This window comes from Mastigoproctus giganteus, chromosome 11 (genome assembly GCF_048544385.1).
Source record: "Mastigoproctus giganteus isolate SK-2022 chromosome 11, ASM4854438v1, whole genome shotgun sequence".
NCBI classification, from domain to species: Eukaryota; Metazoa; Arthropoda; class Arachnida; order Uropygi; family Thelyphonidae; genus Mastigoproctus; species Mastigoproctus giganteus.
In genome coordinates, this window is record NC_143585.1 from 130,751,569 (window position 1) to 130,774,541 (window position 22,973).

General features: G+C 37.7%; 1 protein-coding gene across 1 annotated transcript in view; it reads right to left on the reverse strand.

The window, feature by feature from the left end:
* Positions 1 to 22,973, reverse strand: part of Brr2 (U5 small nuclear ribonucleoprotein l(3)72Ab) — a 570,943-nt gene that overhangs the window by 354,378 nt on the left and 193,592 nt on the right. The window contains exons 16-17 of the mRNA XM_090384330.1: positions 15,327 to 15,385; positions 10,321 to 10,579 (exon numbers count right to left, since the gene is read on the reverse strand). Coding sequence (XP_090240456.1) covers positions 10,321 to 10,579; positions 15,327 to 15,385 — 318 coding nt within the window. The remainder of the gene's footprint in view (positions 1 to 10,320; positions 10,580 to 15,326; positions 15,386 to 22,973) is intronic.

A 22,973-nucleotide genomic window follows, 5' to 3' on the forward strand; every position in this document is an offset into this window, starting at 1 on the left:
GCACTGTGCTGTATTGTATTCAGTCTTGTAAGTGCAGTTTTCCTAGCTGAGTCGTATACTATTAAACCATAATCTAGACAGGACCTGATGAAGCGAACGATACAAATGCAGGAGAGTGCATCTATCTACACCCCATGCCGTGGAGAGATGGCTCTGAGTATATTGAGTTTTTTCAAGCAGAGAGTTCTGAGATAAGTTATGTGCATGGCAAAATTAAGTTTAGTATCTAATATTAAACCTAAAAAGCGGATATTGCTGGCAAGAGGGATTGGTTGGTTCTTTAATTTAAGTTCAGGCTCTGGATGTAATCTGCACTTTTTACAGAAATGAACTGCAATTGTCTTTTGCTTTGACAGACGATAACCATTTTGTACAGTCCATGTCTCTAAACTTATTTATGGAAAGTTTGTTTGTTTGTTTGTTTGAGTTTTATTGGCGTATCAGCAACTATGGCTATAATGCGCCAAAACCTTGTCATAAAAAGTAAAAAATTTTCAGTGACCTACTGAATTAGGTCACTACGTCAGGTTATAAAAACAAGTATAAACTGTAACAGACAAATATCAGTAAACAAGTAACAATAGAAAATCTTAAAATAATAAGATTTTTTAAATATAATTAAAAAGGTTTACTGATTTTAGGAAATTAAAAATAGCAGACACATGGTCATTGTCGGATAAAATCTGACTGAGTGTATACGGCTCAGTCAGATGGTTAAAAGCGGTAAAACGAGCATTTCTAAAACTGATACAGTCAACTAAAATGTGTCTGATTGTTAAAATTGTGCCACAGGACTCACACATAGGAGGGTCATCAGCCCTCAGCAAAAACGAACGAGTTAAATGACTGTGTCCTATGCGGGTCTGGGCAAGAACAACTTCCTCCTTACGATTCCTGCGCAGACTAGACTGCCACGGTTCAATTACAGGTTTTATATGATATAATTTATTCGCAGTCTGTCTATTCCATGAATCCTGCCATTGGGAATGTATCTTTTGATGTATTATTTGCCTGTAGTCTGTATAGGGGACTAACAGGCAGTGGTTATTATTGGGAATTGCTGATTTGGCTGCGGCGTCAGCCAAATCATTTCCCCTAATACCAATGTGGCTGGGAATCCAGCAGAAGCAGATATCATATTCACGTTCATGGAGAATCTGAATCTTCTGCTGAATGCTAGACAGAACTGGACGAGAATTATATCTCACGGTTATTAAAGCCTGTAACACGCTGAGAGAGTCAGAATATAAAATGAACCGTTGGTATTGGCATTTACTAATGTGATCCAAGGCTAACTTTATAGCGTGCAGCTCTGCAGTAAATATGCTGCATTCAGAGAGAATCTGCTCCGATGTAGTGCTGTCTCTAAAGACAGCAGCAGATCCCACATATGATTCCGCCTTCGAGTCGTCTGTGTAGACTGGCGCGAAGTCAGAATGTTCAGCTTGGTGTGCTGAAAAAAGCTGCAGGTAGACAGACGACGGAGTGTCCGACTTTCCCCAATTTCTAAGGGACAAGTCACATGCCGGGACATGAGCATGCCAGGGTGGAAGGGGTTGCTTTGGTGTTTGGGCAACCTTGTCTACCTTTATATTAAGTTCTTTGAGTAGCTCTTGGACACGAATACCAAAAGGACGATTGGCAGTCTTACGGGTGTTGTACAAATTTTCCCATCGTGGCTCAAAAACGGTTAGCCACGTAGGGTGGTCTGGCAGGGATTTCAGTTTTAGAGCGTAGTTTAGAGACAACTGCTTACGGCAAAGCAATAACGGCGGTTCGTTTGCTTCGACGTATAAGCTCTGGACTGGAGATGTTCGATATGCTCCAATAGCGGTACGGAGAGCCAGATGATGGACAGGATCCAGCCAACGAAGTACACTGTCTCTGGCCGAATTGTATACTAGGGACCCGTAATCTAGTCTGGATCGTACAAGTGCACGGTAGATGCGTAGTAGGGTGCATCGATCCGCATCCCAAGATGTAGAGGAAAGAGAGCGCAGAATATTCAGCCCTCTTGTGCACTTTGTATGGAGTTGACGGATGTGATCCAGAAAGGTCAACTTTTTGTCAAATACGAGTCCCAAGAATTTTGTATCCGCTACTACTGGAATAGCATTTTGTCGGAGCCTTAATTCAGGTTCAGGATGAAGATTACACTTACGACAAAAGTGTACGCAAACGGTCTTCTCCGGCGAGAACCTGAAGCCATTTGCAAGTGCCCAGGAGTTGAGACGATCAATGGCTTTCTGCAGTTGTCTTTCAATAACCCTCATGTTGCATGACTGACAAAATAAGCTAAAGTCATCAACATAGAGGGCACTGTTTACAGTTGGAGGAAGTTGCTCTGTGATGGAATTTACTTTGATGGCAAAAAGCGTGACACTTAATACTGATCCTTGTGGTACTCCCTCCTCTTGGCTAAAGGAACAAGAGAGTGAGGATCCCACACGAACTTGGAAAGATCGATTGGCTAAAAAGTTTTTAATAAAAATGGGGAGTTGCCCCCTAAGACCCAGGCTATGCAGATCTTTTAAGATGCCAAATCTCCAAGTTGTGTCATACGCTTTCTCCATGTCAAAGAACACCGACACCAAGTGTTCGCGTTTTAGGAAAGCATCTCGGATGGATGTTTCCAGTCTAATAAGATGGTCCAAAGTGGACCGGTTCCTTTGGAAGCCGCACTGGATATTGGAGAGAAGGTCATTTGTTTCTAAATTACAGAGAGCAGATAATCCATAGATTTTGGTGAAAGATGTTTAACCATTTCATAATGGATGCCATCTGGTCCAACAGCACTTGCTTTGGAAAGGGCGAGGGCTCTTTTCAGTTCCTGAATAGTGAACGACCCATTGTAGGGATAGATGTTCTTAGACTTATAATTAAGTGCCTGTTTTTCCAGTTTATGTTTCAGGACCAGGAACTCTGGGAAATACGAAGATGTTGCAGAGATGTTAGAGAATGTTTCCCCAAGAGCATTGGCTATTGCAGTTGGATCTGCAATAGCAGATCCAACTGCAGATCCATTATAATCTAGGATTGAAGAAGGGTGGGATGTATATTTCCCCTTAATTTTTCCGGATTTTATCCCAGACTACCTTAGAATTCGTAGCCTGGTTAATAGATGATGTAAAACGGATCCATGATTCCTTTTGACTCTGACGGCGAATGTAGCGTGCTTTGGCTCGTGCACGCTTGAAGGCTATTAGATTAACAGTGGCAGGATATCGACGGAATATCCCCCACGCTTTGTTTTGAGCCTTTTTTGCTGCTGTGCATTGTGAATTCCACCAAGGTTTGGGAAACGGTGGAAACCGGGCAGATGTTTTTGGAACAGCATTCGCAGCTGCTTCGACAATGATTTCTGTGATGTACGTTATTGATAGGCTCCTGACTGACTGTACTGAGGTCAAAATTTGCCTGATGTTGGAAGGCATTCCAGTCAGCCTGATCAAACTTCCACCGTGGTAACCTAAAAGGAAGACATGGTCTCCCACTGTGTAACAAGGTTATCACAGGGAAGTGATCACTTCCGTATGGATTCTCCTCCACTTCCCAAGTTAGTGAAGGGAGTAGAGAAGGGGAGCAGATAGAGAGAGAGATCAATGGCAGAAAACGTAAGGGTAGGCATGTGGAAGAAGGTGTTTGTTCCAGTATTTACAAGGGAAAGGGCATTGTCATTGAGCATACGCTCTATGACACGTCCTCTTCCATTGATGTTAGCACTACCCCAAAGGGTGCTATGTCCATTAAAATCCCCAAGAAGTAAGAAAGGGGGTGGCAACTGCGTTACAAGATCATCAAGGTCTTCCTGGGAGATGTCAGTCCCAGGTAGCAAATAAATAGAGCAGACCGTTAATAAAAATCCCACTGTAAGGCGAATTGCAACAACCTCTATGCTGGTTGTAATTAGCAAGGGCTGAACTGGGGTCTGATTACTCACAAGGATAGCCACTCCTCCATGAGCAGGACCATCCGCAATTCTATCCTTACGAAAGATTGTGATGTTATACATGGTGGGATCATCATTTGCTTTTAGATACGTCTCCTGCAAGCAAAAGCAAACTGGCTCATGCTTTTGCAGGAGGGCCTTGATGTCATCAGTATTTCGCCGGAATCCACGACAATTCCACTGTAGGAATTTAGCCATTATTTTGGCTTGGTGGGTCCATCAGGCGGCTTCCGAAGTGCTGAGGGCTTACTTTTATCAGCCTTGGCTTTATCTTTTTTGGGGAAGAATGGACGCTGTCCCGTGTCCATTTCTTCCTCCGCAAAGAGTTCCAAGACTGATTCATCCGGTACCTCCTTGTGCTCGACATCCATTGTTTCTGTTATTACTGTTGGCTCTTTACCACTTGGTTTTGGTAGTGGTGGAGCATTAGGAGGTACGGATATAGGAGTGGCAGCTGATTGCGTTTTTTTGGTGGGCTTTTGTGAACTCAATAAATAGCGGGCAATCGGTGTGAATGACTCTCCTGGGTTACAGTCATCTCAGTCTGCGTACCGATAGTACACTTCGCAGACACCTTCTGGGCATATGAAGGTTTCCCGCTATTTATTGGTTGAATGCGTTTTCTAGCCTCTGGGTAGGAGATATTTAGCTCCGTTTTCAATTTCTGGATCTCTTTTTCATCCTTCCACCACTGGCATGCTCTGGAGTAGGCAGGATGATCTTGTTGGCAATTTACACAGATCGGTTTAGAAGCTGAACATTCTTTGCTCTCGTGGTCTTTCGCACCACATTGAGCACAGGCAGGGTTACCACGAGAAGCCGTTTGTGAGTGTCCGTATTTTTGGCATTTAAAACACCTCAGTGGGTTTGGAATGTAGTTCCTCACTGGGCAGTTTAAATACCCTGCCTTGATGGAACTAGGAGGCCGTGGGGTGTTAAATGTTAGGATGAGAACTCGGGTAGGGACGAGATTCCCTTCCTTCCGCATTGATATTCTCTTGACAGCTGTCACTCCTTGATCTTTTAATTCAGAGCAGATCTCTTCTTCAGAAACGTGAAGAAGATCCCACTCTGATATCACACCTCTTGAAGAGTTCAAAGTTTTGTGAGGGGTTGTGATGATGGGTATTCCCCCTATAGATGTGGCTTTCAAAAATTTTTCAGCTTGATTTATATTTGATGCTTCTATTAGAATATCTCCAGAACGCAGCCGTTTTATGGATTTGGGTGAACCTGCCATCCCTTCTAATCCTTTCTGGATAAAGAAAGGTGACATTTTCCCAAGTGACTACTCTCCGGTGGAATGGAGAATGAGGAAAAGAGGTGTCACAGATGTTGTTTTCTCCTCAGTTCTGGCTCTTTTAGCTGAATTGCTTTCACTCTCAACTGACGATCGATTAGGTAGGGGCCTTGTTGGGGCCCCAGAAGAAGAATTTAAATTACTCATATGAGTAAAGAGAAAATGTCTGATGCCTAAGTACCTCACCCACCACGGAGCCCTACGAGGGGACGCCCACTCGTAAACTAGCAGGTACTGCGTACACGAATGGGATGCCGAGTTCGCTTAGAACACCATACCCACGTTACCAATAAGTCTTTATCCCGTCCCAGGACCAAAGAGAGGGAGACTTATTGGAACGCAGTTGACCCTAGCAGTATAAAACCACCCGCCGATTGATCTCAGTCGAGCTGGTCCGGGACCACCCGTCTTGTCGAAGCAGGGGCCAAAGTGGTGTATTAAGGCTGGGCCCCTGAACCACCAGGATCCCCCTTTCCGAAGTCCACGGGTCGCAGCGCACGGCTGCACACGCCGGATTCCAATGATGTAACCCTGGAACCAAGGTATGGGCATTAGATCCCAGTGATGCTAATCTGGAAACCCAGCAGCATCACTGGGAGGTCCCCTCACCACGTACAGGTGCCCACATCGAGGGGATTTATGGAAAGTTGTAACTGTCTCTATGCTGTTAATGGTTGGTGAATGGCATGATATAGCAAGATCGTCGGCATACATATATATTTCTACGGTTTGGGAATATTCTGCGTCATGGTATTTAGTCTAATTGCGAAGAGGGTAGGACTAAGTATGGACCTTTGAGGCACCCCTTCTTCTTGAATAAAATATTGTGAAAGTACATTCTGTGACGAACTTGAAAAGTTCTGACTGAATTGAGGTATGGATCTGCAACCTAGGTAGTATACAGCTCTCTAGAGGTAATCCAGACCTCCATGAACGAATGCCTTTCAATATCTAGAGACTCGACCATTATCAGATGTCTCATTTACTATTAACATGCATTCCGATATGTTAGTTTCAAGCTCTTACCATAAGTCCAAGCTTCTGTTAAGGTCGGAAACCATATTGGTTGATATTTAACAGCATTTTGCTTTCTAGTATCCATTTTAATCTCCTATGTATCATTTTTTCTAGTGTTTTACTCAAACAGCTGGTTAGGGAAATTGGTTGGTAGTTTTGTGGAAGCGATTGATCCTTTCCTGGTTTTGGAAGCAAGAATTACAGAATGATGCCATGAGGAAGGATAAACACATTCAAGAAATATCCGGTTGTAGAATACTAGTAATAATCTTAAAGCTGTATTATTTAGATGTTTAAGCATTATATAGTAGATTCCATCCGGTCCTGCTGAGCTGTTTGCTGATCTGTTCAGAGCTTCTTGGAGTTCAGATAGGATGAATGGTTGATTATAAGGAAGGGATTGGGTGGTGTTGAAATTTAATTTATATTTTTCTGCGGGGGTTATGATTTTCAGGAAAGAATTGTCGTACGCAGAAGCTGATGATATTTGACTGAAGGTCTCTCCAAGGAAATCGCCTATTTCCTTTGGGGAGGACAGTTCTCGTCCATTCTTAATTAAGACTGGAGCAGAAAAGGGAATGCACTTATTATTTAATTGTTGGATTTTCTTCTATATTAGCCGACTGCTGGTGTCCTTCGTGATGGTACTGGCAAATGTTATCCACGATTCTTTTCTGGCTAGTTTTCTGATTTGTTGTGGCCTTGCCTTTTGTTTTTTATATAAAACGAGGTTGGCTGTTGTAGGAAATCTACGAAATAGGTTCCAAGCTTACTTTTTCTCGTTTTGCACTGTTACAGGCCTCATTCCACCAGTGCTTTGCATGTCTTTTTTGGTTTGCAGAGGATTGAGGAATTGCCTCAGAAGCTGCTGCCAAAATTTGTGCGGTGATGTGCTCTGTGACTTTATCTATTGGTTGTGTTTTAATAAATTGATCATCAAAATAAACACAGACTGAATATTTTGTCTAGTTCGCTTTTGTGAATTTCCATTTTACTCTGTAATCTGGAGAGTGGGATTGTTTTGTTTGTATTTTACATATAATTGGAAAATGATCGCTGTTGTGTGGATCATATAAGGTTGACCACTCCATACTGGGAGAACAGATTGACAGATCAATTGCTGAAGTGGAGCCTGTGGGTAGATGGACATAAGTGTGATGGCCAGTATTTACCAAGGTTAACTGCTGTTGATTCAGTAAAGTCTCTATCACATGTCCTCTTTTATCCATGCTTTAAGATCCCCACAATGGTTGATGCCCATTGAAATCTACAAAAAGGCAGAAAGGTTCTGGCAATTGTGCTATAAGATCTTCTAGTTCTTTAAACATGAAAAGTCTGTTTGGTGGGAGGTATATTGAAACAAAAGTTAGTGTTATTCCAAGCGCAATACGCACAGCAACAGCTTCTAAGTCAGTCTGTAGAAAGATATGTCGAACTGGGGTTTTAGAGTTAACTAGTATTGCTACTCCTCCATGTGCGGATTTTGCAGTATTCCTGTCTTTTCTGTACATTGCGAAGTTTCTAATTGAGAGAGTTACCTGTGGTGTTAAATTTGTTTCTTGCAGACAAACACTCACTGGATTGTACTTATTGATCAGGTCATATATATCATCAATATTGGCTCATATGCCTCTGCAATTCCATTGAAGTATGTGCTGCATTACTTGCTTTTAGGAGTTATGTTTTGATCTGTCTGTTTTTTTGAAGCAGTTTGTTTGTAACGATCTGATTTATTTCTGTCTTTTTTGGGGAAAACCGGTCTCTCTGTATCCATGTGTTCTTCTGCATGAAGTTCTAATATAGTTTCTTCTTGGTCAGTTTTGTTGTCAACATCCATATGTATAGGGAATTGTTTCTTGGTCTGAGCATGATCTGTTGGTACTGTTTTTTCTGCTTTTTTTGTAGTTTCAGGCATGTTAGGTGGAACTGAAATTGGAGTATTAATTCCTTATTCCAGTTGCTTGTGTTTGGCAGGTTGTGGCTTAGCATTAAGCATGGACCTGGCCCAATCTGCAAATGAAATGTTTAGAGGGACTGCAATGTCAGTTTGAGTAGCAATAGAATGATTGTGTTGGGTTGCTTGTGCATACGTGCGTTTTGGCATAAACTGCAGGATGTGCTTTTTGGCTTCCTGATACGTCACTTTATTTTCTGTTTTGTATTTCTTTCCCCACTTTCCACATTTCACAATTTTTTGAATATGCCGGATGGTTACCTCTGCAGTTGGGACAGGTGAAGGAGGTTATGGTACAATCAGCTTGAGTGTGTTCTGTTGAACCACAGTTTGGGCAAATCATAGTGCCACGGCATGCTACCTGGGAGTGTCCATATTTCTGGCATTTGTAACACCTGATGGGATTCGATATATATGGACGTATCGACAATTCAGATACCCTGCTTTAACCATTATTGGTAAGATTGGGGTACTAAAGGTCAGTATTATGTTCCTTGTTGGCTTTATTTCTCCATCTTTCTGGATTAACATTCTTTTTGCATGTATTACTCTTTGATCTGTCAATTCTTGTACAATTTCATCCTCTGAGATGTTAATCAGATCCCACTGTGCTATAACTCCTTTAGATGTATTCAGAGTGGCACGAGGCGTTATTTTCACGGGAATTCCACCAAAAGTAGTCAGTTTCAATAACGGGGAACTTAAAAGAAGAGTGATTCCTTTAAAGGAGAACGCTTTGAATCGCTTTATAGAGCTCAGAAAAATCGCCTGGCCACGGAAAACGCTTGGCATCCGGGGCCCTCCCTTCAGCCTTCAACTGTGCCATCTTGGCCACCTCCTTACACTTCATGTTGACCTTCATGTCTGATTGCATCATAATACCTAGGTCCCTTACTTCATTTACACTTGCCAGCTCTATCCAACTTAATGAACAAGTTATTCAAAGGTTATTATTTCTGAAATGTAAAATCATACATTTCACAGCACTGAAATGTTAACTGCCTTTTTCTGACCATCCAAGAATTCAGTAAAAATTATTCTGAAGAAGCCCAGCCTGATGTGCTTCATTTAAATTCATTAATATTTCAACATTGTATTCCTTATTTCTTCATTGATATAATTCTAGATCAGAAACAAGAGTGGTCCTAGCACTAACCTTGGGGAACCCACTTATAATCCTTGTCCTCTCTGAAAAATGCCTTCCCTCTTTCAGGCATCTCTCCATCCACATCAGGACTATAATCCCAAAACACTGCAGAGTAACTTCCTTTGTGGAACCATGTAAAATAATTTATTCAAGTCTAAATATGTAATGTCAACATTTTTTTCTACATCCAACTACTATATGACCCCAACATATAGTAGTTTGTCAGGTTGGTTAAACAGGAATTTCATTATTATAATCTTTGCAATGTATAGTTATCATCTCCTCCTCCTTTCAACTAAATAATTCACCTAAACAATTTTGATAACTCAGAGTTACAGGTCAGAAACATTTAGCACTAATAATTTCCAACACTTGTTAACTGTTCAAAATAATGTATTTAAAGTTTATTTGGCTTTTTAAAGAATTCACAGATATAAGATTTTTATTTATTTCGTATGATGCGATCAATACACGAAGGAACCAGTTTTTCTTGCTTCCTTCGTGTATCGTGGCCGGGATATCCAACCAACCGGTTGGTTCGGCGCCATTGTGATATCCAGCCTGAGGCGGGAATCGAACCGCGCCCTTTGGGTTGCCAGGCAGGCACTTTACCTACCCGGCTAGTCCGGTCGGCACAGATATAAGATGATCTGATATGATTATTAGAGTTCTATGAATCAGCATTATTTTCTTAGAGTAAAAAACATTTTATGTATATGTAAAATAAGCTGAGTTCAGGATATTATTGTAGTAGCAAAAGAAATGGTACAAAATCATGAAAATAAAGAATAAAATTTTTTTTAAAAATAACAACATTTAACATTTTCAACTAAGAATGGTTGTAAAAATCTTAAAACCTAATAGATACTAGGCTAATTCACTATTAATTCAATCTTAGGCTGGCTTGAAAACAGATCAAGTCTCAACTAACATAATGATAAATAAGATGCTACCTGATTCTTTCCAGCATGTTCCATAATTTTTTCATATAATATCTCATTCATTAACTGGAATCGTTTTATAGCTTTCTTTTCAGTAATGCCAATATACTGTTGCTCTAATGGCACTGGCCGAAAACTATTATCAAAATAGAACATTCCTTTGGTTGGGTCAACTCGTAAAAATGTGGCAACATCTTCATAATTTGGTAGCGTAGCACTAAGACCAACAAGACGTACTTCTTCCTGAGTCATTTCAATATTTCGAATAGTTCTAGAAAAAATTACAAACTTTAATGATGAAAAATAACCATAACTTCATAAAATAAATTCTTAAATAAAATTGAAATTGGTTGACATATTGAAATCGAAATCACTGATCATGTTGTGACTAAATAATGTTTTAATTCATGTATGTACAACTTTCATTCATGTATTCCTAACTGTAAATGTTTTTTTCAGTAAAAACAGTTGCTTTTATATCTGATGGTTATTACTGATTAATCCATAAACAGACCCACATAAATAAAATCACAAGAGCGGGTTTCGTAATACAGCTATTTGCTGATAGATTCCTTGTACTGCTTTATTCAAGTTAATCTGGTGAGTTTCACCATTATATCATGCTGCATTATTGTGTAATCAGTGTTTAAGCACTTGTGTGTGTTCAGTGCAATCTGCAATCAGTGAAATTACTAATATGAAGGTGCGAAGAGTTTGCAGCAACCTGTGTTTTAAATTTGGCAAAACAGTTTCAAACACTTAAAAAAAAAAAAACACTAGAATGTCGCTGTCCTTCCTATGGAAGGACAACAACATTCTAGTGGTTTTATTTTTAAAAATTAAAAATAAATAAAATCTGCCTCCAGCATACATGACCATATAAAAGAGAAGCATTTTCAACTAATCCTTTTGAAAATCAACACAACCATTATCTCTATTTGGCAATTCATGTGGGCTCAAACTATTATCAACTTAAATGCATATGCTACTGCACTCCTGCACCCAATTACACTGGTTGGCAAAATCTCGTCATTTTTTTTTTTTTGCTCCCTGTTAAATTCATTCAGGCTGATTCGTATAGATTTGGCATTTTTGAATTCAAACATGGCAACCATATTTCTGTAACACCCACCAATTTTAAAGGATTAAAGTCGAAAACCAAGTTTCTAGTAAAAAAATATTTCACATATTTTAAGAAAATATTACATACAGTACTAAATATTGAACAATGGGTCTATTAGCCTTATTCTATTTATAAAAATGTTTATCTGATAACAAAACACTTATTTTGTCATTTTCTATCTTTTGTAATCATCCAACATATTTGGACTCCATTTTCCAGGGTATCTTTTTTCCATTTGAGAAATATCTTGGTGAAACCTTTCACCATGCCCATTGGAGACCGCTCCCAAGTTTTAAGGAAAAAAGACTAAATGGGAATGTAGGAAATGAAGCTTTAATGAGAGGTTGCATCCCAACTCTTTGTCCACTAAAATTAACTTAGGAGACTATCCCCCTCTCACACTGAGGAGGGGTTTTCTCCCATAAATACAGATGAGTTGGATGGGAGCGTCCAATGTGGAGTCTTGCCAAAATTACTTCTTGCCAGCTTCTCCTGAAACCAGATGCCTACAGCAGCAGTTCTTTTCTTTTTTTTTTTTTTTATTGGCAGGAATTTATTATTGATTTGAGCCTGCCACTGTTGACGAAACTAATGATTCCTACATGCCGTTTTAATAATGAATTTATAGTCAGTGTAGGGCACTTTTGGGTGACAGGAAGATCCACTGTCAGGTCATTTAGCAAAACAATCTGCACATTCATTACCTGGGATGCTGACATTACCACAGATCCAGCAAAAGGTGAGTATTCGGTTGGATGTTTGATAATGACAATCTAGATCAGACCTCTTTCAGGATGGGATGAGAGGGAGAAAAAGTTGACTAAATGGCAGTGACTGCACTCGAGGGTCTGTATATATATATATATATATAAGAGCTTGCTTGAAATGGTGATTGCGTATGTTACCTAGGGCTAGTTTTATTGCGTACAACTCCACAGTACAAATACTATGTTCAGTATTCACAATTTTTTTGTCATTTTAAAAATGCATTGGTTTCATGGTGAATTATATTCATGTATCATGATATGTCTTCAATGTGCAAATAATGTTGATATCTATATTGAGAGAATGAATGAGGCTGAGTGAAATTTAGTAAAAACTTTTCTACAATGCAACTTCAGATGATGAAAACCCCTAATATATGTGTGTAAAGAGTAATCACACATCTGCTGATCTAATAATCAACATCAACTTGCATTAATTCCGCATATAGGCAAAATAGTATTGTATCAGCAATTATGAATTACATGATAAACTTAGTGCATCGAGAAGAATTTGATTCCAATATTGATAATTATTACTGAAGATATACACTACTGCAGATTGATTAGTGTCATACACCTACAGTACATTTACTGTAGGTGTATGACTTCAAAAACTTCACAGGTTTCTTGAAAATTATGGTCATTTTGTATTTTAATACATGCACTGAGTTTCAGTTCAAGAAAACTGCAATGGTTTTTTTACTGCTATACAGTTGTGCCCCTGTATCTGCTGATTCAGTTACCCGCAGTTAACCACAAGAAAACACCGAAAAACTTAACATGTACTACTCGCGTGTCCAATATGATGCTTCCCTTTATTTTTTTACAATGTTGTGTATGGTTTGGTCACCAACATTATAAGGGTTATTTAGAGATTTAACAGATGCACTGTTTTCAAACTTTTAAATAATTTCAAGTTTTCGTTTAATTGAAAGCACAACTCTTGCGTTTGCCCATCATTTTCAAGATTTCTAAAAAAAAAAAAAAAAAATTCCAACATCCCTGACATAAATAACAAAACAAAATTTGTCCTTTTGCGGTGCGTCGGAACACAACAATCGACGCAACGCACTAAATCAAACTAAACATTTGGTCTTTTTTTTTTTATTTTGAGCAGTAGGTGTGAAGACAGTGGGGGCTGCATGATAATAGGTACACTAATCTCCCAACAACGACTTATAACGCCGGTTCTTGTCACTTATTTACAACTTGCAAAATATCTGTTTATACCTCTTCTAGTTATTACTTGAATTTTATGATTTTTTTTTTTTTTTAATTTGGAGTCAAAGTGTCCCAGTTAATCCAATCCCAGTAAATCGAGAGTCTGCTGTACTTTATTATTATCATATTTAATGTTGATAATGTCCTACTGTGTGTTTAATTTATCGATAAAACTTTATTATACAGCAGGTGTTTGCTTATACCCGCGGTTTCAGCCATCCATGGTAGGTCTTGGAACGTATCCCCTGCAAATACGGGATCTTACTGTATTTGTGAAATGTCTTGCCATTTTTTCTAGAAAAATCATACAAATATGGCTGTTTGGTACTTTTCAAATGATGCACGTAAAAAAAGTCATTTGTGAGCTGAATGTAAATCTTACATTATTTTGGCATGAAAGGTTACTGTACAAGCTAGAATATTTTGAGATAACAAGTAAGATCCTTAGGTGGGTCAAAGGATGGTTGCAAACACCAGGTGGAACAGATATAATTAATGATTACTCTTTAGATTGGGTTAGTGTTAGAAGTGAAGTCCTTCAGGTGCTGGACTGCTGTTGTTTCTGATTTTCTTCAATATCAAAATTTTCATGTTGAGATCAGAAGAACAGTTAATGATTGGTACTCCTTCACATTATTTAGCAAGGATTCAAGGATGATTAGCTTTTGTTTGAAGAGAAAAGGAGATAATAATTTTGATGAATAAGCCACTGTTCTCCATATTTGAACACAATATTTAAATTGGGGTCTCAAAGACCCCAATTTAAATTGCACTTCCTGAAAAGGTGGGCAATGACTTTGTTTAAACTGAAAAAAGGGTGCAAACATTAGGAGAGACTTTTAATGTGTGGCCTATAGAGCTTGTTAACTAAGTAACTTTTATGGTAATAACTAACCTAGGCTGATGAATTTGAATTAGAAAGAGTTTTAGACTGGATTGCAGGAAGTTTACTTTTAGCCAGAGAACTGCTATTTAGTGGAATAATTACCTCCATGGGTAGCTAATACTTATAACTTGTGGAAACAGAAAATGATCCATTTTAGCAAACAATGCACAAGTCTAGCAATTATATCCAATACCATTTTCTTCAAAACAGCTGTTGCCTTTGTTCACCTAAAACCATAATTTTTAGCAATTTCTAATTTAGGAAAGTATTTCATGAATAATGGACTAGCACAATCTGTTACAGTCATGAGAAACAGTTCTACCATGGAATACTATTCCCACACTCTGGGGTGGTGCCCTGAAAACTCCTTTCAAACTTCTAGACTCTATTCAGAAGAGCAAGAGCCAGGCTAATTAATGACCTGTCATACTGCCTCTCCACTTTTTGTTTTTACACAGAAGAGTTTCTATTGCATGCCTTTTCTATAGATATCTTCCTGGGCATTCATTTGAACTGGCATTTGTAATTCCACCACTCTTTATCAAACCAGTCTGAACACGTGTCAGAAAACAGTCAGCATCCATTGACTATTCACCACCAAACTCACATGTGCTAAATGAATATCACTGCCAATATTCATTCTTCTTTCACTCACCATCATAAAAAATAAATTTTAGAAAAGGCATAAGACAAGCATGAATTAAAAATAACTTATTCTATAATTTATTAATACATTTTATATACCCTGGCCTCAAAACATTTTTGACCATCCTCACTTATACTGGCAGGACAACAAATTCCATCTGTTACACATATATATGAAACTTTCAACCAGCTCTGCCTACATCAGTTATTATTTAGCATATTTTAAGCGATTTTATTTTGCTAAAATGAGCAAAATAACCTGTTGAAAACTTTCTCAGCTATTAGTAATATTCTTGAATATATACAACTAAAAATGCATGGACTAACTCTTTTTGATTTATTAATTTAAATGAGTAGATTAAAAAAAGTACTGAAATACCTTGCAACCAGTGCTTCTAAAACGGGCCCTCTTTCATCATGTAAAAGATGTATTTCATCCTAATAAAAATAAGCATTTAAAAAATATAATATAAATATGCTAATCATTTCATAGCTTAAATAGAATTTACAAAATTAGTATTGGAAGAACATGGTCATATTGTCATTTTCGATATGTCATTATATTCAGTTTTCCTTTGCACTTTTTATTGGTTTACTTCCAATTCATTTTCATTTACAGAAAAGTAACATGCATGTTACTTTTCAGTAAAATGTACTTCAGACACTAATCCACAGGCTCCTTGAGGAGGGGATTTGGATATACTTTTTAGAAAGTATATTTGGGATATACTTTCTAAAAATGTTGGAATGTTGATGTTTTTCAACATTCCAACATCCTCAATTCTTGGGTTTGTACTGCACTCAGCACAAATATATTCCATTTAAATTTCTTTGTTGTTATCTACCAGGAGAGGATCTAGAAGAGTCAGGTCAGATCAGACCTAGAAATTAAAAGTTATGACAGCTATAATGCCTGGCCATTGTAACATTTAATTACTACAGTAAAATCTCGTTAATACAAACTCAGTTTACAAAGTACTCGTTTATATGAAGCACATACCATTCCCCTGCGAAAGGATAGGCTTTTCTATGTAAATATATTCGTGTTTATTACAAAATTCGGTTAATATGTATTACAAAGTTCTTTTTCACCCCGTGAGAAATAAATATTGTCATTTTGTATGTTTAATACAAATCTTGGCAGAGCAATCCGATTATTGCCCCTGGCCACTTTGCTCCCTACTTCCCGAAGGATGGCACTGACTTGTTAGAAATTAGTTCTGTGTAAACAAAAGCAGTTTATGGTAGCTACAACGTCAAGTGCTCTCTGAAAAACATCTTTCTGAAGGATGAGTTGTTAAATTAACAAAAGAATAAAAAGTTGTTTACATGCACTCCCTCTCTCTAAATGGGAATAAGGTCAGTTGCAATTGTTACCCCAGTTCAAAGAGTCTTTTGCTATCGTATATAGCAATCAATTTTTTGTGCCATTTTATCTGAGCTGATGTCTTTTTCGGAACATGTCTTTAAATTAATTTAAAATTTGTTTACATTAAATTTTATCTAGGAGTATTATGGCGAAAAAACGTAGATGGACAAAATTAAGCTGTGAAATAAGCAAAATGGACATTGCAAAGGAATACAACATCCCTTTATCTTTATCAACAATACTGAAAAACCAAAAAAGACTTGAAGTGCGTGACACTGGAGAAGAAATGAAAAACAGGAAACAAATTCATGGGGCAAAACACAAGGAGTTGAAACAAAACTTTGAGTGGTACCAACAAATGCGTGCATCTAATTTGCCAATATCAGGTCCAATTTTGCAAGAAACGGCAAATTATCTAGCTCAGCAACTTGGGATTAGCTACTTCAAATGCAGCAGTGGCTGGCTCCAAAGATTTAAAGACAGAAATAACTTAGTTTCATGAAATGCTTGCAGAGAGTCTGGATTAGTCGACAAAGAAAAGGCTACAGACTGGTTGTGTTCTGTACAGTCGATTCTTGAAAAATATGAGGCAAAGGATATTTTTAATCTTGACGAGACAGGTTTATTTCATAATTTTCTGCCAAACAAAACATTTGCAGTTGGAGGAGAGTCTTGTCATGGTGGAAAATTAAGTAAACAAAGATCCACTGTTCTGTTATGCTGAAATTCATATGTCAGTACAAAACTACGCCCACTTGTGATTGGTAAGTTTTCCAAGCCAAGATGTTTTAAAGCAGTTAGCCAACTTCCCTGTGATTATGAGGCCAATAGAAGTGCTTGGCTTACGGTCAAAATTTTTCAGTCTTGGTTATCAAAATTGGACAGAAGAATGGCTTCAGAAAAAAGGAACATTTTGATGATTCTATACCGTTGTACAGCACATTCCGTCGAGACACTTAAGTTGACAAATATACGGCTGTTGTTTTTACCACCCAATACCACCAGTTTAATAGAACCACTGGATGAAGGCATTATTTATAACCTCAAGAGAGCATATAGAGCTCACTTGATAAGGTACTTGATCCACAACACAGGAGGGAACGGTTTGCAGCCAAATTGGAATGTCTTGAATGCTATCCGTAATCTTTATTGCTTGGAAAAGTATTACATCAAGTGTAATAATCAACTGCTTCAGAAAGAGTGGCTTTGGAAAGAACATCATCGAAAAACACGGTCCAGCAGATAAATGTGATAGCAAAAGTAAGGAATGGAGGAATTTGAAGGAACATATGAATTTTGTTGGCGAATTTGAAGAGTTTGTGAAGGTGGATTATGAAGTTGCTACCACTGCAATGCCAACACCAGAAGAGCTGCTGGGTACCAAACAAAATGATGTTTTTGTTACCAGCAACAGCGAAAGTGAAGAAGCGTATACACTGCCATCTAAAAAAGATGTCCAAAATGCATTGAACATAATAGAGAATGTGTTGGCATGCGGTAACGTTGATAAAGAAAACTATTGCATTTGATAACCTCTGTGCTGTAGTTAAAAATGCATATAAGACAAAAACTGCGCAAACAACATTGGATTTGTTCTTTAAATTAGATTAATTTATTAAAAAGTTAATGGTTTGTATGTCTCCTTTTATATATATCAAAATATATACTGTACAATATTTTAATTTCCGTTAATACTGCTTTTCTCTTAATTTATCTTACAAATAAAATAAAATCTTTAAAAAATATGTCATTCCTATTACTGTATTGTTAGACAAGGCTTTTTTTCTTATTTTATTTTATTAATTTATTTTTGATATTATTATTATTCTTAAAAAAAAAAAAAAAAGTAAAATTTTGACACTTTTGGCAGACCTCATTATTACAAAATGTGAAAATTTAGGTCCCTTGAACTTTGTATTAACGAGATTCCAGAGCTTTCATAAATTCCAAACTTTATTGAAATTAAATATAAGCTCAAGTACGGGGAAGTATTTTATTTTTATATTAAACTTTTTTGTTACCTTTCTCATACAAAAACGTTTTTTCTTCATAACACAAGACTGTTTCTCTAAATTTAACTTGAAGTTGTAATTGAACTAAGTGTATGTAATTGAACTTAGTGCAAGTGAAAAATTACACTCAGTGTTATTTTTCATTAAGGCATGCAGAGCAATGTTTTAATTTGAAACCACATATTACAAGTTATTTTGTAAAAACTCACTAACGCTGTATTGTAAAAGGAAAAGTAATTTCAATTTATTCCGCTACACAATTAAAAACTTTTATAGCACAAATTGCAAACTAAAATGTTCTTGTCTATATTTCTTAACGAGAAATACAGAAAGAACAAAGACAAAATATAGACAAGGACGTTTGTCCTGCCAGGCACAGAGGAATATCTTCAATCACTATCACATATCTATTTTCAAATGCTTAATAAATCTTTTATTTCTTTATAGAATTTAATTAAACAAGCCACTGCCAAAGTATTTAATGATGTTTTCTTATGATCTCATTATTGGAGGGGGGAGGATTGGTATCAACCTATTTTGAGGTTTGAGAAAATGTAATCAAAGTGCAATGGAGGGACGAAAATTGATCTCATACTACACCGGATACAAAAACAATAAAGAACTACCAATGCTTAATCATTTGCTGTCCAATGTCTAGGCAGGCATGACATTGTAAAATTCCATTTCTAGTCTGATGTAACCAGCAGGTCAGTTGGTGCCGACATGCTGGTTGCAATTACAGAATTTGTTTTCCAGATGTGCTGGTGCAGTTATTGTACTTCCATCTATTTACTTCTCATATAAACAATCTAAATTAATGTTTACTGATGTTCACATTCAACTGTTAACTACAGGCAGCTTTGTTTTTTTACTCCCCTTTCAGTCAGATGTTGTGGAACCATGAATGTTGGCATTTCGAATTATGAAATTTGTTTTCCCACTGCAGAGACTGAATTATTGTACCATCTATTTATAGCTCATATAAACAATCTGAAAAACTTTTTTTCCCCTCTTTCAAGTCTGAACATCTTAACTGGCATAACCGCTGGTGTCTCCAATTATGAAATTTGTTTTCCTGGTGTGCTGGCTCAATTTCTGTACTGCCCTTATACTTCATATAAACAATCCAAAAAAAAACTAAATCAATCTTTATATCCAATTGTTAATGGCAGGCAGAGTGCACCCCCCCACTGTTGGTACAAATAAGTGGTGGCAAATGGAAGAAGATTGTCAATTGCTTTTTCTTTGCCCTCATGGGTAGCACAGTTGGTAGAATCGCCCTCTTCCTCACACCAGGTGGAAAAGCCCTGAGTTTGAATGCCGTCCATGATGGCAGGAATTTTTATGGACTCTTTCACAATGTGGCTCAATTAGTCAGTCTCAGGTGAGGGTAGCATGGTTTTTACTGCTGGAAACTTGGGTTTTTTGTCCAGCAAACACTTCAGAACACAAGCAATTTATATACAATATACACGGAGCAATATGGTCTTAGTTGCTGATGCTGCTAAAACCTAATTACAATAACAATAGCTTTTTTACATCATTGATTTACATCATCTTGATTTACATCATTTACATCATTTGATTTACATCATCTTGATTACATCACTGATTTTTTCAGCATAGACATCACCTAGTAACTTATATTCTGTGTAAGAGTGAAGTATTTAGACATGCCATTAAGATCTCATAAAGGCTTTTCTGATGGCAAAATGCAGAAATTGTTAGACTTTTGTGAAGAAATTGTAAAGGGAAGGAAACCCCTACAAATAAAATAGTTTCCATATGGTGTAACAGAGTTTTGGCTTCATTAACTGAACTAAAGGAGTTTTTGTTGTTATTATCAACATGGGACTAAATATAAAAACTGATATAGAGAACTATTAGTCTGAAGAATGGACAGGCAGAATACAATTCTTCAAGAAAAGAATTTATTTAGCAGGAAGAGATTTCTGCAGATATGTTGGATGTTGCATCTGTGACTGCCCAAAAAAGGCCAAACAAAAGGAATTCAAAGCAGGTGCTCAAAAGCAAAATATATTTTCAATTATTTGGGATGGAAGGTTTTTGTGAATATTTTTTTCGGGAAGAAATATTGCATTTAAAACTGTTTTGTTAATGCTGTTTTTATATATTAGCAAGTGTAAAGCCAAAAATAAATAATTTTAGGACATCACATTTCAATTAGTCATTTTTTTGATTGTTAGAGCTGGACTGCATGGGGAAAACAGTGAAAATAATGCCGAACTGCAGACAAACAGCGGGTTAACAATAATGAATACTGTTACAGGCAAGAAAAGAGAAGAAACACAAAACTGCTCTTTGCAATTCCTGATGATAGTGCAACAGCCAACAAAATATTTATGAAAAGTCTTAACAAATCAGTGCTTGAGACTGTCACAGATATTCTCTCAGACATACCAAGCTGTACTTGTTACCTGGGAGTCTAAAACATTGATAGAACTGATATTCGGATGAGACAAGTCAAGTGGAATTAATTTTGGCAAAGTCCAGTTGCTCTGTGACAGCCAAATCCTCTGCTTGTACCTTCTCGATGGTGAGACTGTTAGTAACCCTGGGTGTAACTTACATGCAAGTACTGAAATACAGCATACTGTAGGTGACCAGATGCAAACCAATGTAAGCAGGGGGGGGTCAAGATGTGGTGCCCACACCATATGAAGGAATGCTGCCCCTTTGTGCTACCAGGCAAAATTGAGTTGTAGTGACCCCCATCCAATAAGCAAAGTGGTGGTGCAATACCACCACTTTGCTTATTGGAGACAAAGTGGTGGAACCCATGTTTAGTCTCTGCAGCAAACCCTCCTCCATCTCTTCCATCATGCAGTATGAGTATGACTGATATCTTCTGAGGTTATGAGGAACATCATGGCGATCCAATCTAACTTACATTTCAAAGGTACAGCTCTAAAATGACGTTCGCAAGCTAGCCGCTAGATAGTCAACCGGACCTGAACCGATCGGTAACTCTGTAGGAGACTTCCAGTTCATAGTGACTAGAGGGGGTCTGTATGAGGGTTGGTTCCCACCCAGGTACAAATCAATGTAAACAAGGGTCGAGGTGTGGTTCTTGCACCACATGGGAATGCCGCCCCTCTGTGTTACCAGGCAATAATAGATGATAGTGACCCTCATCAACCAGTTCAATACTACCACTTTGCTTATTGGAGGCTTGTTTGTTTGTTTGTTATTTGGTTTTTAGGAGCATTAGCAACTAAGGCCATATTGCTCCGGGGATATGCGGCGGTCATTCCCTGACCTTTCCGCATCCTTCGTATTTGGTGGTGACGGGCTCGAACGCCGGTCTAATTAAGAAGCGTGTGCTATGCACTACTGCTCCTTCCCACCTGGCTAGGGAGAAGCCTTTTATTGGAGGCATGAAGTAGTGGAATCCATATTTAGTCTCCACAGCAAAGCTTTTGAGGTTATGAAGGACTCCATACAGCATGTCCTCGACACCTTTACTTCTGAATGCACCACGAATTGTCAAACTAATAGAACAAATTTAGCTGTGAAAAGATCTTAACCTCTCAAACACTTCCTCGTTCATTTCGAAAATATACATGGGCTCAGTTCTAATCTCAATGATGTCTATTTCCATTTACAGTCTGCCAAACCCCAATGTACTTTTCTGACAGAATTCCAGTTATCAGTTGATTCAACCACTGCTCATTTCAGTTGTCCGAATTATTTGCTGTATGATTCCTTTCACTTCAAGGCAGTACTTGTGCAAATGTCTGTTCTGATATTCCCTGTCAGAGACACAATAATTTGGAATTTCCTCTTTTTGACCTTCTCTGGCTTAAAATCTCCCTACCACACTCTGTCAAATTCATCTCTTGCCTCTATCATTCTCCCAACTACACTAATCACCTGGAACTCTGACTTCCTCTCTTTGCAACTTGACTTTCACCAGTCTAACTTTCCTAAAATTGAGGTAATTTTCCTTGGTGACTTTAATGTTCTCAACTCCACTAGCTTCTATTTTTCAGTCACACAGACCCAGCTGGTCAAGATGCAGAGGCTTTTTGCAATTACTAATGATCTCACATAGATTGTTTATTTACACACCAGAATATCAGACAATCCAAACTACACTGCTTGATCTCTTGGTTGTTCGTGAGAAAGAGATCATGCTTGATCTCTTTCTCACAAACAACCCTTCTAAGTACACTTTCGAGGTAAGTGGTCCTCCAGGCCAGTGCTTCCCAACCTTTTTCACACCAGGGCACACACTTGGAAAATTATAATTTTTGCATGGCACAGAGATAAATTGAGGTAGATTTTGGGGTGTCTATAAGGATTGTAAAAACATTTATTACATTTATGCTATATTATATACATAATTGTGATAAGAAAAGTAAAATATAAACACTACGAAAGTTAGTAAATATTTAATACTAAAATCATACAAAACTTCAAAATCAAATATTTTCAAAATTTTCTAATGCGAAACTTGAGCTTGCTTCTGCAAACATAAAAAAATTTTTATATCAGGTTTTATTCTCTGAAATGGCTATGCGTAACTCCTGAATCAGACTTTCCAATTATGATCTCTTCGAATTCTTGAGTCACCATCGACGAGAAACATTGTTGGTACAAATAAGTGGTAGCAAATGGAAGA